General features: G+C 41.0%; 2 protein-coding genes across 16 annotated transcripts in view; one reads left to right on the top strand and one right to left on the bottom strand.

Moving 5' to 3' along the window:
* Window positions 1–15,696, bottom strand: part of LOC309604693 (uncharacterized protein) — a 219,936-nt gene that overhangs the window by 20,653 nt on the left and 183,587 nt on the right. For 7 of the 14 annotated variants that reach the window (XR_014230954.1, XR_014230955.1, XR_014230956.1 and 4 more), the window contains 4 exons: window positions 14,121–14,355; window positions 7,655–7,788; window positions 5,833–6,408; window positions 528–1,298 (listed from right to left, as the gene is read on the bottom strand). Coding sequence is in view for 2 of the 14 variants with exons in the window: in XM_082339662.1 (XP_082195788.1) it covers window positions 1,223–1,298; window positions 7,655–7,788 (210 nt within the window). In the remaining 12 variants the exon portion in view is untranslated. Of the gene's footprint in view, window positions 1–527; window positions 1,299–5,195; window positions 5,259–5,832; window positions 6,409–6,450; window positions 6,574–7,654; window positions 7,789–14,120; window positions 14,356–15,696 lie in introns of those variants that run through there. The other 7 variants (XR_014230949.1, XR_014230950.1, XR_014230951.1 and 4 more) reach the window with 5 other exon arrangements.
* HTR7 (5-hydroxytryptamine receptor 7) overlaps window positions 1–15,696 on the top strand; it is a 671,904-nt gene that overhangs the window by 603,185 nt on the left and 53,023 nt on the right. The gene's annotated exons all lie outside the window — the stretch shown is intronic.

Here is a 15,696-nt window from a genome sequence, read left to right as displayed (position 1 = left end):
TGGAAGGGCTTAAGACATCCTAACAGCTTTGAAATGTCACTGTCCTTAAAATAATAATGTGTTTTTTTTTTATAGCTACTTTATTTATTTATTTATTGGCTGTGTTGGGTCTTCGGTTCGTGCGAGGGCTTTCTCCAGTTGCGGCAAGCGGGGGCCACTCTCTTCATCGCGGTGCGTGGGCCTTTCACTATCGCGGCCCCTCCCGTTGCGGGGCACAGGCTCCAGACGCGCAGGCTCAGTAGTTGTGGCTCACGGGCCCAGCCACTCCGTGGCATGTGGGATCTTCCCAGACCAGGGCTCGAACCCGTGTCCCCTGCATTAGCAGGCAGATTCTCAACCACTGCGCCATCAGGGAAGCCCTAATAATGTGTTTTGAATATGGGTTTTTAGACTGTGTAGGGGTTTGACGGCATTGATTTTTCAATTCTATTATAAACATTCTTCCCTTTATGAATTTTATCAGCATACATTATTCAAATGTTTTTATTTACCTTCAGCTGTTGACAAAGAACATTAGAAAAGAAAGGTTTATGAACATAAAATTGTATTTAAATTGTGATACAAGCAGTAAGTAATAATGTTCCCTTTTGAAAAGATAAAAACTTTATATTTCAAAAAAATTATCCCAAGGCCCAATTACAATGGTTAAGTGGCCTTGTCTTCTGTGATGTGATTCAAAACAAGTGCTAGAAAACAAGCATTTGAGGATTGGTCATTATTTTTCTGGCTTACCTCAATCTTTCACATCACACACGATTGATGAGGCATGTGATTTGACCATTTTTCTTTACTGTGCAGGCAAATTTCCAGATCTTCTCCTGGGGCTGGAAATAGCTGGGTATGACCTGAGGTCTGCCCATCCAGACCTCACCACCTTGGCTTGACCGTCCTAGTCTTACTCTCTTCTTATAAAGAGGCAGTTGAGCTGAGTGATGACACAAGGGGCTGGTGACATCATCCAAAGTCAGGATGGAGAGTATGAACAAGGGATGGGGGACTGGTTTGGAGGAAACCAAGGTCTTGAATCCTCAGGGAGCACTCTAGGAGTCTATGTCCACTTAGGAGAGCCATTGCCCTTGCCATTTTGATTGTAGTTGAGGAGAAATGGCTGTGACATCAGTGGCGAGTGAAATCTAGTGGTTATCTCTCCTTCTGTGCAGGGTGGTGCAGGGTGGATGACATTGCTTTATAGAAAGGGCATGGTCTTCAGAATTCAAACAGGTCAGAGTTCAAATTGCACCTTTGTCCATTCCCAGTTGTATGATGGTGAGCAAATTACTTGAGTTCTCTGAGAGTTTCTATAAAGATTAAATGAGAAAAACATAAGGCTCTTAGCAGAATAATAAGTGTTTTGAACTCCATAAATATATATGTTGATGTAGTTGATTTTCTCTGCTCAACCAACCCAATAAAGATGGACTTTTCAATATTACTGTGGCAAAGGAAGAGGTTATTCAGAATGTCTTGAATAGACCTCATTTTAATTTTTTCGGATATAAAGTAAGCAGACCTTAGCTGTACTAGATGCGTTCACAGAGATAACCTTCTTTTAAACTTGGGAAGAGAACAGGAGGAGGAGATGATAATGGCAGTGTTTAATACAGTAATTAATAACTTAAAATTTACTGAGCACTAACTGTCACATGCTAGTCACACATCCCATGGTGTTTTTTATTCCCAATACCACACACACACACACACACACACACACACACACACACACACACCTTAAGTAGATACTATTATAATATTCAATTTAAAGACAAGAAATTTGAGGATCAGAGAGGTCAAGCAACTTTCCCAAAATAACACAGCTAGAAAGTGTCAGAGCAGGGATTCAAATAGAACTGAATGAACACAGAGACAAATTTTTGTGCCAGGAGGCTATGCTGCCTGCCTCCTTAAGTGCAGGATCGCCACCAGCCTCATCTGGAGGTGCTGATGATGATTTGGAGCTAGCCAGAACATCAATAGCAAGTTGCCTGCACTATTAGGATTTCCTATGAGTAGAGTATGCACTGAGCAAAAATGGGTTCATGCTGTATGGATGAGTGGAGTATAAATGTCAACTGGATCACATTTCACAGAACAGTGTTCATAAATCAAGACGCTGCCAACTCAGATCAACAACTTGGATGGATTTCTAAAAATGTGACGTAAAATTGCCTGGCATCATAATGACTGGAAACTATAGCTGTGGAGAGGGGGTGGTAGCAAACCTGTGAAGAGGTGATCAACTTCCCTAAGAAGGTCAAGCATGGACCAAGAATAATCTAATTAGTGAAGTACAGTGACTCTCAAAATCTCTTGTCCACCCATTATCAAAGAGCGTAGCTTCCTCTTGAAAGAAACATGAACATTTTTTTCTGAAGAGAATATTTAAATGTGTATAGTATCCTCTCTCATATTCCACTTTCATGGTAGATTTTTAATTGCAGAGGCCTTATGGGGAATAAAGTTGCCGTAATTTCCGTTATGAAAGCCTCAAGTTCCACCTAAAATATTTCCACACTTCTTGGTGGTATGGGGTCAATCAAATGAGAATCACTGGGTAATGGAAAGAGCACTTGGGGTAGGGAAATCTGGGTTCTCGTCCTAGTTCTGACCTAAGCTGGCTTTGTGGGGAAAACCACTTTCCCTCTTGGTATCAATTTTGTCATTTGTCAAGGGAAGAGACAGGTGAATTATATGACCTCCAATGTCCTTTCAATGTTTAATACTCTGTGGTTCTTGGGTATCTTTTCCAGAATAATACTCATCAAAGTAAAAGCTCCTTGAAAGGCTCAAGTTGGTATTTTGTATGTGTTACTACTTACAACTAGGACCAGTGGAGACAGAACTGACCCTTTCTTCTAGGAACCTGCAGCAGAATTTATTAAGGTTGAGGCTTTGATGTAGAACTAGAAGCTTCCAGCATCTGAAACACCAACCAGAGCTGGGAAGGCAGAAATCAAGGTGAGGTTGAAAAAGAACAGGAGAAGAAAGAAGAGGAACCAAAAGGAATAAAGTAGGAGGGGGTAAAAGGAGGAAAAAGGAGGGAGAAGGAGAGAAAGAAGAGGAAGGGGAGGAGAAGGGGAGGATGGAGAGAGAGAAAACAAGAAGAGGAGAAAAGATGGGAAAGGAAATTGAGAGATAAAACAGGTGAGGAGGGAGAAGAAATTGATTCGGGAGGAATCTATGGCCCTACAATCAAGGCCCTAGATCCTTGGCCTCTGAAGTGGATTTGCAAGAGGCCAAGGGCACCTGGCAGCTCTTGTCTAGACCTCCAATAGTTAGCCCTGCCTCAAAGGTGAGCCCCTGCTTCTTAGCCAAGTCTTGACAGGCAAAGCACTTGACATACAACAGGCATTAAATGAATGCTTGTTGAATGCTACAAAGTATTTGCATAAGAGGAATAAATGGTATCATGCCCACAAATTCACTGTAGGCTAACATTCAACAAATATTCCTGATAATATCCTGTGTGTCAGTTATTGCGCTAGGGGTTGTCATGCATACCTCATTGAAGCAGAGGTTTCCACTCTCTTCACTCCGCGCACTCTGGGAGAAATGGTCAGAAGGTACAACTGCCCACTGTACACCCACTGCCTTCCTAGTGGTGGCTGTCTCCCAAGTTGATTTACACAGTGACCTATTTTAATCTAGACAGATTTACGATGCTTGGATTCTAAATTCTGTACATACCTCGTATTATTTAAGGCAACTCTAGCTGCTGTAAAAAAATAAATACCAAAACCTCAGTGGATGAACACAATGTAAGAGGTACTTCTTTCTCATGCAGCAGTCCAGTGTGGATATTGGGTGGATACCTTCCAACAGGTGGCTGATGAACATTCGCTCATTCCCTTTTATGGCTCTATCATCTTCAGCACAATGTTTCCAGGCACATTGCAGAAGGGGGGGAGTGGAGAAGGCAAATGGGCTTCTTCTTTTTTTATTTAATTTTCATTTTATATTGGACTATAGTTGATTTACAATGTTGTGTTAGTTTCAGGTGTACAGCAAAGTGATTCAGTTATACATATAAATATAACCACTCTTTTTCAGATTCTTTTCCCATATAGGTTATTACAGAATATTGAGTAGAGTTTCCTGTGCTATCCAGTATGTCCCTGTTGATTATGTACTTTATATATAGTAGTGTATTTACATTAATCCCAAACTCCTAATTTATCCCTCTCCCCACCACCTTTCCCTTTTGTTAACCATAAATGTTTTTGAAGTCTGTGAGTCTGTTTCTGTTTTGTAAATAAGTTCATTTGTGTCAATTTTTAGATTCCACATATAAGTGATATTATATAATATTTGTCTTTCTCTGTCTGACTTACTTCATTATTGTGATAATCTCTAGTTGCATCCATGTTGCTGCCAATGGCATTATTTCATTTTTTTATGGCTGAGTAATACTCCATTGTATATATGTACCACATCTTCTTTATCCATTCCTCTGTCGATGGACATTTAGGTTGTTTCCATGTCCTGGCTATTGTAAATAGTGCTGCAATGAACAGTGGGGTGCATGTATCTTTCCGAATTATGGTTTTCTTGGGCTATACGGCCAGGAGTGGGATTGCTGGATCATACGATAGTTCTATTTTTAGTTTTTTAAGGAACCTCCATACTGTTCTCCATAGTGGTTGTACCAATGTACATTCCCACCAACAGTGTAGGAGGGTTTCCTTTTTTCCACACCCTCTCCAGCATTTATTGTTTGTAGACTTTTTAATGACGGCCATTCTGACTAGTGTGAGGTGCAAACTGGCTTCTTAATCCCAGTGTTCTGGAACACGGGGAACAAACATTTCTTCTGCTCACAGTTAATTGGCAAGAACAAGTTGCACAAGTTCATACTCAGATGCTGGTGGAGAAGGTGGAGTCAGAGGTGATTGGTGAGAAATGTAGTCCCTGGCTTCAGCTCCTTCCCCAAAATGGCTCTACACCGTGTAAGGGGAGCATGAATCTTGGTGGACAGCTAGCCATTTCTTCCACCCACCCATGTCAGTAAAGAGAATAAGGCTGTGATTTTCAACCAGGGATTGGAGTTCTACCAAAAGATAAACATGGAAAATTTACTTTATGAGGTCATTTCTCCCTATTAAAACAAAGATATGTTCTAGATTAGAACAAAATTTTCTCTTACACTTTTAAACTAAAACATGAGATTTCAAGCAAATGACGTTTCCATCATCACTTACACACACACACACGGACGAGCATCCATCATCCTTGTTGTAAGCGGAAAGGTTTGAGGGAAATAACTGTTGAAAAACATAGATCATAAATTTTAGCAGTCTCCTTTCCTCCTTTTAAGTATTTCTTCTCTTCCTTTGATAATGTAGTCTTACAACAGATTTCAGAAATGAGAGATTGCCTCCTCTTTTCCTCTTCTCTCAAAGAGGAAGCTCTGCCCAGAGCTTCCTATTGTAGGGAGAGTGGTTCTTCCTTCCTTTTGTCTAAAAGTGGACAGCCGTCATAAAGAAAGGAATAAGATGACAATCCAAAAATCTCAGGGCATTGCATGTAAGTAACTTACAGTCCTAGACTGACTTACAGTCTAGAGGTAGAAGAGAAAATGGGAGGCAATGGGGGAAGATGTTATAAGACAAAAGGATAGACGTGGAGAGGTGAGCAGGCTGAAGCCTGGGAGTGCACCCCATTGGGGAGGGGATGGCAAGCTGCCCTGGGGGAGGTCACACGGAGGCAGGTGGGGGACTGAGGACCCCAATGAGCCTCTTATTCTTTCTCATCAGCTGCAGACAACTGTGGTATCTGGGTATCTCCCACCTCAAGAGAATACGTTAAATTCCTGCCTCACAAGTGAGGTGTACTCACCTGTAAAACCTGGGGTAGCCAACATTCGTCTGGAAAAGAAAATTTTCTCAAGAGAGAAGAGGGATTTTCAAAGTTCACCTAATTTATCTCTACATATCACAAGAGCAAGGCTTGGCTAGGAGTTGTAGTGTAAACAAGCTGTGATGTGGTGTGAGGGAACCGCCACCTCACAGCAAACAGGTGAAAAGCTTTCTGGTTCTAGAGCCTGGGGAGCCTTATGCAAGTCCTCCTCCTTTCTACATACGCTTCTGAGAGAGAGGAAATGATATAGCGGGCCCAGATATGTCGCAGCAGAGGGAGAAGCTGAGTCAAAAAGAATCCGTGTCCCTCTTCCTGAGAGAAGCCAGCCTCAGAGGATGCAGCCACACAGAGTTAAATGGTGGTGGTGGAGGCGCAGGGGTATTGGGTAGAGAAAGGGCTGCAGATAGGGCACCAGAAGCACCCGTGGCCTCACAGGAGACAGTCAGGTAGCCGGTGACTCTGGTCCAATAAGTGCACTGAATGAGGGCTTCGAGGCAGATGGGCCAGGCCTCGGCTGGTCAGCACGGAGATGGCGGAGCTCCCAGGGAATGTTGCCTGGATTGAGAGAATAGGACATGAGTTTCACCAGCCACGTACCTCAGATAAGAGCCGGTCACTCAGTGGACAAGGACATCTCAACCAGAGGTCAGTAACTCAGCCATTCAAAAGAATGAAATAATGCCATTTGCAGCAATGTGGATGGACCTAGAGATTATCATACTAAGCAAAATAAGTCAGAGAGAGAAGGATAAATGCCATATGATATCACTTATATATGGAATCTAAAATAGGACACAAATGAACTTATCTATGAAACAGAAACAGACTCACAGATATAGAGAACAGACTTAGGGTTGCCAAGGGGAAAAGGGGGTCGGGCAGGGAAGGACTGGGAGTTTGGGATCAACAGATGCAAACAAACTATTATATATAGAATGGATAAATAACAAGGTCCTACTGTATAGCACAGGGAACTATATTCAGTATCCTGTGATAAACCATAATGTAAAAGTATATGAAAAAGAATGTATATATGTATAACTGAGTCACCTTGTTATACAGCAGAAATTAAGCACAACATTGTAAATCAACTATACTTCAATAAAATTAAAAAAAAAAAAAGAACTACAGGATGACACAAGGACACATACACCCAACAGCTGCCTCTGTCCTCCAAAGGATGTGAGTGATTTGCCATCCTTACAGATTCCATCTTGGGGAGGCACGGAGGGAGACAATATGAGATGAACACTTGAAAGGGAAACACAACCTGGTAGGGAGATGAACCTTGAACCCAAAAGAGACTGAACTAAACAAGAGGAAACTATTTAATCCTAGCAGAGACGGAGATACATTGAGTTGTCAAGATGGTTCTTCCAACAACTCCCAGCCCCTCTGGAAGGAAATCTTTCTGATTAATATATATATCAACTCTTTTTTAGACATCTGAGTACATTGTATAAAAAAATGTTGACCCCATGATATCTGCATAACGTACACCTAGCAGAAGACTTATCACATAGCATATGCTCGGAATATATTTGCTGTATAAAGATTTCAGACATAATGCAGACTCCTCTATTTACTTAATCCAAAAAACAAGTTAACACCATGTTCCATCTCTGTATATAGAGGTAACTTTCATAGTCATATGTATATGCATAATATATTTTTTAACTTAAGTCGAAAGCCAAAAATATTTTACCACAACTGATTAAAAGTACTTACAACGACCAAGTCAAAACATTCAGTGTGAAATAATTAAAGTGATATCTGAAAAGTAAAGACCCACACCTCATACCTCAATTCTGCAACTATTTTGAGAAGACTGTAATATTTTGTCCTATATTTTCTGCTCCTTTTTTCATTTCTCTGATTTATTTTGTTACTCAGGCTTGATGAGCCCCAAGGCAGTTTTGAGTCTCGGCACTGATTCTAAATAATGGGATCAAAAGATTTTTTTTAGGTAAAAGCAAAGGGCAAAAGTGGGTTAAGTATATGGAGGCAGTAGTAACTTTTATATTTAACATGTTAACTGCAATCAGCTGGCTTCTCCAATTCCTTTGCAAAAGAAGAATGAATTTCATGCAGGAATGGCTTGAGGATTTTAATATTTACACAAGAAGCATACGGCAATATTTTTACAAAGATAAAACAGAAGTTGATAAAGGTTATCTACACCATAAAATATCCAGTAGAAAATTTAATATTATAAACAAAAGCTTTTGCACACACACAGAAAATAAGAGAGGCTGAAGTTCTCCTGACAAACAAAGCAATTTAAATAAACTATAGAAAATAACAGCTCTAGCAATGGACTTCTGTCTTGACCCATTAACGTACAAGGACAAGGTTAAATAAAATGAAGCTCACAAATAGCACAATAATCTTGAACTGGTTGTTGGTTTGGTTGGTGCGTTTGTTTTTGCAAAATGTTATTTTCCCCTGGTAGCACCAGGCAGGACGTCAGCCCCATTCTATGCCCATACTGACAGAGCAAAGCGGGAGACTGTCGGGTTATCTCATCCATAAAATTGCCCCAATTCTTAATTTTACTCTAGTAGATTATCATTAGTCTTCCTGCTGTAAGGCTCTACTGCATTATGATTCAAGTGTTATAGTGGACTTTTTCTAAGGAGAAAACTGCTTCTCTTTACATATTTCAACCTTATCAACCCATTGGAAGGGTAATTTAGTTTCTCCCCTGTCTAAAGTGATCCATCAGAGCCTGAACTGTTGACACTCTGTGCTGTCAAGTTATTTAAACCGGGTTAGTAATGGGGCCAGCTTGCCAGTGTGGAAGCGTCCATTGACTGCTTGACAATTTTCCTCAGTAAGCCTCCAAATGATCAATGTGCTATCCTGCTGAGAAAATCTATAAAAATCTCTCGTCAGTTGTATAACTCTGATGTGGCCATATGGGCAAGTGAGAAGGATGGAGAGCATAATTTGGCACTTGAAGTTCCTCACGTCCTACTGCACAGATTTTCAGCAGCCATCCAGGATCTTCAAAGCAACTGTGAACTAAATTCCTATAAGATCTATAAGCCTACAGAAGATTTGTTTTTCCAAAGCGGCCTCTCGTGATTCTTTTCTGTTGCCACTCTGTCCTCGTGTTCTCCCACATTCTTGACTATGAAAATAAGAACTTCTGACTAAAGTGATAAAGACATGCAGCCTCATGACAACACAAGAGTCCAAGGGACAGATAAGAGAATTTTTCGGGGCTGCTCAATAAGAATGTTATACAGAAATTCTCTTACCTTTGACTATGAGGATTAGAAGGGACTTCAAGAGTCATATGATCACCTGGAAAAGGAAACCCAAATCCCCTCAATAATCCCTGCTTACTAGAAGTGTCCAGGCTTGAGTCACTCAAGAACTCGCTTTCACTAGAGACAGTGCAATCTTGAGACCTTTCTCACTATTAGGAAACTATTCATGAAACCCGGATTTTCTAGGCATCACCAGCCAACGGAGAGTACAAGTGAAATGCATTTACATTAATTCCATAAAACTCCTGCCCTTAAGACTCCCCATTTGCTCTTTAGTTAGAAATACTCTTAGCCAGAGAGGAGGGTTGACCTTCCCCAAATAGTTCTGAGATTCCTCCAAAACACGTAATTCAAACGTTTCCCAGGTCTCAGAAATTATGGGTCCTAGATACGATCACTTTCCCTTTTGAAGTCTCCACATCATCAGGTTGAAGGAGGCAGTGATGTCTCAGCATATAAACCAAACTACTGCAACTGCTTCTGTCATGTTCCAGGTCACCTGGAGTCATTGATGACCTCTTCCAGATCACTAAGCTATTTTCGCTGGGTCTGGGAAGGAGAAACATGACTTTGCTTCTTAAACAGTACCTCTTTCAGAGGGAGTTCCTTCAGTAGAGCCATTGAAATCTTACTGATTTAGCTCTTTTATGCCATTACCCCAAGGGTTGGAGGGCTAGATCCTGGTATTGAAGGACGTTAGGCAGTGGAAGAAGCCAGCAAGTACTTCTTTCTGGCATAACTACAAGGGACATCCCTATGGGTTGAGGAAGAGCTCTTTGTTAGTAGATGTTATGGAATGAAAATGCCTGGGTTGCAGGTTACATCACCCTGTTATTTATCCAAGATGTGTCAGGTTTATGTTTGCACAAAATTACAAATTGTGAAAGCTGAAGCTGCTGATGTGTGGAGAAGCTCCATCACCAAAGGAGGATATCCCAGGCCAGCCAGGGTGAGCTCAGCTGAGGCTGTGTAATCAGCTGTGAATGACAAAGAAGTTCTGGATCACCTCTGGCTCTGAGGCAGTCTGTCCCTAGTGCCTGGTTGGACAAACTCCAAACTCTTTTCCTTCAAACAACTCACATCACAGATGGGCAGTAAGGGCCTGGGGAAGCTGACTGGGAGGCAGTCCTCCTTCCGACAAACAAACTTGGTAGTGAGTCCCTCTGGGGGGCACAGGAGGCTTCTCTGCTAACTGTCCCCCTAAGTCCATTTGAAAATATTTAGATTTGTAAGACCAACTACTGCACATTTTTGTTGTTCTAACTGCCTGTGATAAGCACATTTCACCCTGTATCTGTAACCAGAGCACAGAGTACCCGCTGATTCCAGGCCCTGCTCTTCTCTCTGCCCACCTGACGGTAGCCTTTGGCTGTGTGTGTGTGTGTGTGTGTCTGTCTGTCTGTGTCTGTGTGTGTGTGTGTGTGTGTGTGTGTGTGTGTGTGTGTGTGTTTCCCATTCAGCTTTCCATCTAGGAAAGGATATCAAGTCCCTTCCTCACTTTGATCTCTATTTCTCTCAGATCTGCTCCTTGCCCTTTCTCTGCTCTGCTGTGTCTCACTTTGTTTTGCAGGCTCTTGTGTCAGCTGGTTTCTGGCTAAGTTTGGCCTGTGGAAGAACAGGCAGGTGATTGTGGAAAGGAAGGAAGGAAGGAAGGGAGGGAGGGAGGAAGGAAGGAACAGATTTTCCCTTCTCCTTCCCTATGTCGGGCATTGTCTCAGCAATAGCAGTGTCACTTCCATGGCTCCAGCTCCTGCCAAGAAGCAGGAATTCTACTTTCTGCCTGGTGACTCTAGTCCTTGGGCTATAGTAACCCCAGCTCCTTTCTCTGCCCCCACCCCACCCCTGCCTAGGGTTGTCAGCAGCTTCTTGCTATTGCTAATCTCTGAGTTATCTTACTGCTCCCTATATACCTCTTTAGATTCACCACTGGTGATACCCAGTCGCTCTGTTAAATCTTAAATACTTAGAGTATTTTGTTTTCTGGTTGGATCATGACTTATGTCAACGGTAGTAGCTGGATGGAAAACTTTAGGAGGAAGAGTCAATAGAACTTTCTATTTTATTGCATATAGGAGCTGAAGACAGTGACTAATAAAATACGACTCCAATATCTTTGTAATCAATCAATTTCAGTGCCAGAAAATGAACTTGAGAGATAGAGCAGTGATTAAGAAATGAAGACTGCTGTAGGTTTTCCACTAAGAAGTTGGTGTGAGAGGTGGATGGACCTAGAGTCTGTCATACAGAGTGAAGTAAGTCAGAAAGAGAAAAACAAATATTGTATGCTAACACATATATATGGAATCTAAAAAAAAAAATTGTTCTGACGAACCTAGGGGCGGGACAGGAATAAAGGCGCAGACGTAGTGAACGGACTTGAGGACACGGGGAGGGGGAAGGGTAAGCTGGGGTGAAGTGAGAGAGTGGCATTGACATATATACACTACCAAATGTAAAATAGATAGTTAGTGGGAAGCAGCCGCATAACACAGGGAGATCAGCTCAGTGCTTTTTGACTACCTAGAGGGGTGGGATAGGGAGGGTGGGAGGGAGACTCAAGAGAGGGGGGATATGGGATTATAAGTGTACATATAGCTCATTCACTTTGTTATACATCAGAAACTAACACAACATTGTAAAGCAATTATACTCCAATAAAGATGTTAAAAAAAAAAGAATGAATATATGTACATGTATAACTGAATCACTTTGCTGTACACCTGAAACTAAAACAACACTGTAAATCAACTATACTCTAATAAAAATTCTTTTACAAAAGATATATTTAAAAAAAGAAGTTGCTGTGAGTCTAGGGCAGGTTTCAGACCTATCACAGGCCATCAGACCAATCCTTTGAGCAAAATTTTGGGGGGTGAGGGACATCATGGTTGATGACGCTGTAAATTAGTTCAATAAATGTAAAAATAACTGGGTTCTCAAAGTTAATATAAATGAAATCAGAAGAGTGGGGGTGAAGAGAAATGGCATAAGACATAAGGGAGGAAAAGAAGAGACTCAGCAGTGCTGGAAACAATAACCTTTAGACCAGAGGTGGCCAAACCACAGCCCACAGGCCAAATCCACTGGCTGCCTGTTTTTGTCAATAAAGTTTTACTGAAACACAGCCATACCCATTTATTTACACATTATCTATAGCTGCTTTTGAGCTTTAACAACAAAATCGAATAGTTGCAACAGGTAACTATATATCTCTCAGAGCTTAAAATGTTTCCCTTTGATCCTCCACAGAAATTTGCCAATCTCTGCTTTAGTCTCACATGTAGCAGTCCACAAGCCCTTCCTGATGAAGTCCCAACCTTCCAAAGCAGAATTAAACCCACTTGCATCTGTGCTTTCATGGCTCTTTTTATATACAGTGTCATAACACCAATCACATGGTAACTCGAGTCACTGCTGAGATTGTGTTTGCCGTCACCCATCTCCCCATGGGTTAGAGCAAAAGCCAACTTCTTGACCCAAATCTATCTAGCCCCTGCACAAACTGCCAGAATAATCTTTTAAAAACATGAGTCAGGCTATTTCAATTTTCAACAACTCCCCACCACAGCAGCTCCTATCACACTTAGGATAAAATTTCAATGCTTTACCGTGGTCTCGAGGTCCCTGCCTACATCTTTGACCCCATGTCCTGCTCTAGCCACGCTGGCTTGCTTATGGTGTCTCCAACATGCCAAACTTGTTCTTCTCTCATGCCAAACTTGTTTCTTTTGAAATTGTTGCTCCCCTGCATGGAAAACTCCTCTTTCATACACTCACAGCTGGCCGCTTCCTCATATTCAGATCTCAGCATAGATGTCACCTACTCAGAGAAGCTGTTCCTAATGATCCCAGAAAAGTACTATGCTCCCTAGTGTGTCATCTGTATCAATTCACCCACTTTACTTTATTCATAGCTCTCATGGCCATCTGAAATTATCTTGTTTGTTTACTTATTCATTGACTGTTTCCTACAATGCAAGCTTACCAAAGCAGGAACCTTGTACCTTGGGTTCATTGTTGCATTCCCAATGTTTAGAATAATTCCTGACATTTACGTGCTCAATAAAGATGTGTTGAATACATGAATGAATGATTTGCAGAAGCATTCATTTATTTGTATTTTGCATCAAGCCAACGTCAAGCTCTTAGAGGCCAGGGATCATACAATTGTTATATGTTCAGCACATAATATGCTGCCGGGAATTGAATTAATGCATTTAATAAATGTTTGTTGAACAAATCATTTACTTATTGAGTGAATACTTAAAGACAATGAAAATGCATGCAGCCATAGAAAATTGGTGTTTCATCCTTGAAATATACAAACTACAATTGAGTTAAATATTAAGGTATTCTTATAAAATGACAGGTATTGATATATTGAACTTCACAGGTTTTGAAAAATTTCAGAGAATGGTAATGGTTCCAATTTACCTAATTGGCCAATTATTTTTGCCTTTAAACTACAACAAATATCTGCAAACATCTTTTTGCAGATTTTTGGTTTGTTTGCACTAGTATGTGCGCATCCATAGGTAAAGCTGACAAATTCTCTCAATTGGTAATAGAAAAGATTGCAAACCTGGCATCTTCTAAAGTGGTGCATTTCAGACCCAGTCATGGAGTTAGATGTCTGACAGTATTGCAATGAAAAAAATAAGAAAAGAGTCTATTTCTCTCTAAGTTCTGTCTTTGATGACACTAATCATGCGTGCTTTTTGTTAGTTCAGGTTTGGTTCAAAATGAATAGGGAATAGAGTAGACAGCTGAATGTCATACTCGTTTTCTTTCTAAGGTAATTTACCCCCTGAAGAAAAAGAAAAATCAGTTTTTGCAGGTGCAAATTCATTCAAAGTCAGCTATCCAAAATCCCAGTGTTATAACTAAAGATACTCTGACTGAGGTTCAGATTCCAGCCATTGAAATGAATTGCTAATGAAAAAAGAAACTGGTCCGAATTCCGTAAGAAATGGAACCTTAGACGCATCCTACCTTCTATCTGCTCACATGCACGTGTGTCCGGATCTGATGCAGTTACATGCCAGGACACTTGCGGTTGGAGAAGGGGTAAATGTGTCATCTGGAGAGGCAGCTGTTGGGCCTGGCAGGGCGCAGTCACGTCTCAGGGTCACAGCATTCCAGCATCTGTTCCTCAGCTTTGCAGATCCAGAAAATGGAATGTGTCAGTGTGCTTGTAGTTGATTAATCCCTGGGAATTTACAAGAGACTGGGGTACAAAGCAGAGTGCCAATTTAGCAATTTATACTAAGAAATGTTACTGCCAAGTGGTTCCAAATGTTTATGTCAGCAGGAGAATGCAGCCTGCTAAAGACAAGAGGAGGTAAATCATAATCTGAAGTTTGCTGGGTGAGCATGGACTTGAGGCAGGAGGAGGAAGTTGGATGGCCTTAAGAACTGGTGTCATTAAGCCTGACACACCCATCTCCAAATTGAGATTGACCTGCCAGGAAGGCACGACACTTGGATTCTCTGGCCAGTGCTGGAAACAGATTAACAATACTTGCTCACTGGCCTTCCTTTGTCTAGATTCCTTGCTGGACACCCGCATATTCTGTCTTCACCTGCATTAATGCCATTGAAGAGCATCTGTCTTTTTTCTACATTCAATGAGTCCTCATTATTAATAGTCATGAGCTAATATTTATTAAGTGGTAATAAGTGGTGGATGTATGCTCACTCCGCAGTCCGTTCTGCTTAAATGCTTGTTTTGAAAACACAAACTTGTTCCAAAACAATTGATATATTAGGGAACGATTGGAACATAATGAGAATTCATTTGCTTATACACTATTTTGTCTGCAGGAACCTCTAGGCCAAAACAAAAACTCTACTCTGCTGTATCCAACTGTTATGAACACACAAAGCACATACATATACATACATGTAACACCTACCAGCTGCCTCAGTTCCCCACATGTTATGAGTCAACTCAGCCATATCCAGTGTCACAACTTTCCTTCCAATTTCAGGTAACCCTCCATCCACCGCTCCACGATAACCCACAAGCTGCAACACTTTGGACACTCAGTTCCACAGAAAACTCCAGGTCTTTTTCCCCATAAAGGGACATATTTATTGTAGTAGCTATATATTTCTTAACCACTTATCATGTAAAATTGCACTACCATTTTCATTAAAGTGTCCTCTTCTTCTTTTTTGTTGTGTTTCACCGATGTTTTAGTGAAACTCATCTTTCCTGTAAGCTTGTGGTTTTTATTTTGTAATTTTGCATAGTACAGTGATTTTAGGGAATGCATATGTTATGTTACAGTAGAACTGACTGTATTATTATTATCTTGTTTAATTCTTACAAAAATTATCATTTTTCATAGCAGGACATTGAGATTTGAGGAGTTTGAGTAAACTACCCAAGAACAAAGAGCCGGCAAGTAGTTAAGCAAAGATTCAAACTATCTGCTCTAACATACTCTGAAAGCCTTGGGATCCTGATTTGATAGAAGAGCCAGCCTGTCTTTTAAGGTGGTTTTCACCAAGAATAATAGCTATAATATACTCAGAGGCAGTGCGGTAAAATATGCTTTTTGGA

The sequence above is a fragment of the Balaenoptera borealis genome (assembly GCF_965194805.1).
Source record: "Balaenoptera borealis genome assembly, chromosome: 10".
In the NCBI taxonomy this organism is placed as follows: domain Eukaryota; kingdom Metazoa; phylum Chordata; class Mammalia; order Artiodactyla; family Balaenopteridae; genus Balaenoptera; species Balaenoptera borealis.
Note: the sequence above shows the minus strand (reverse complement) of the source record. Positions and strands in the feature narration are given on the sequence as shown.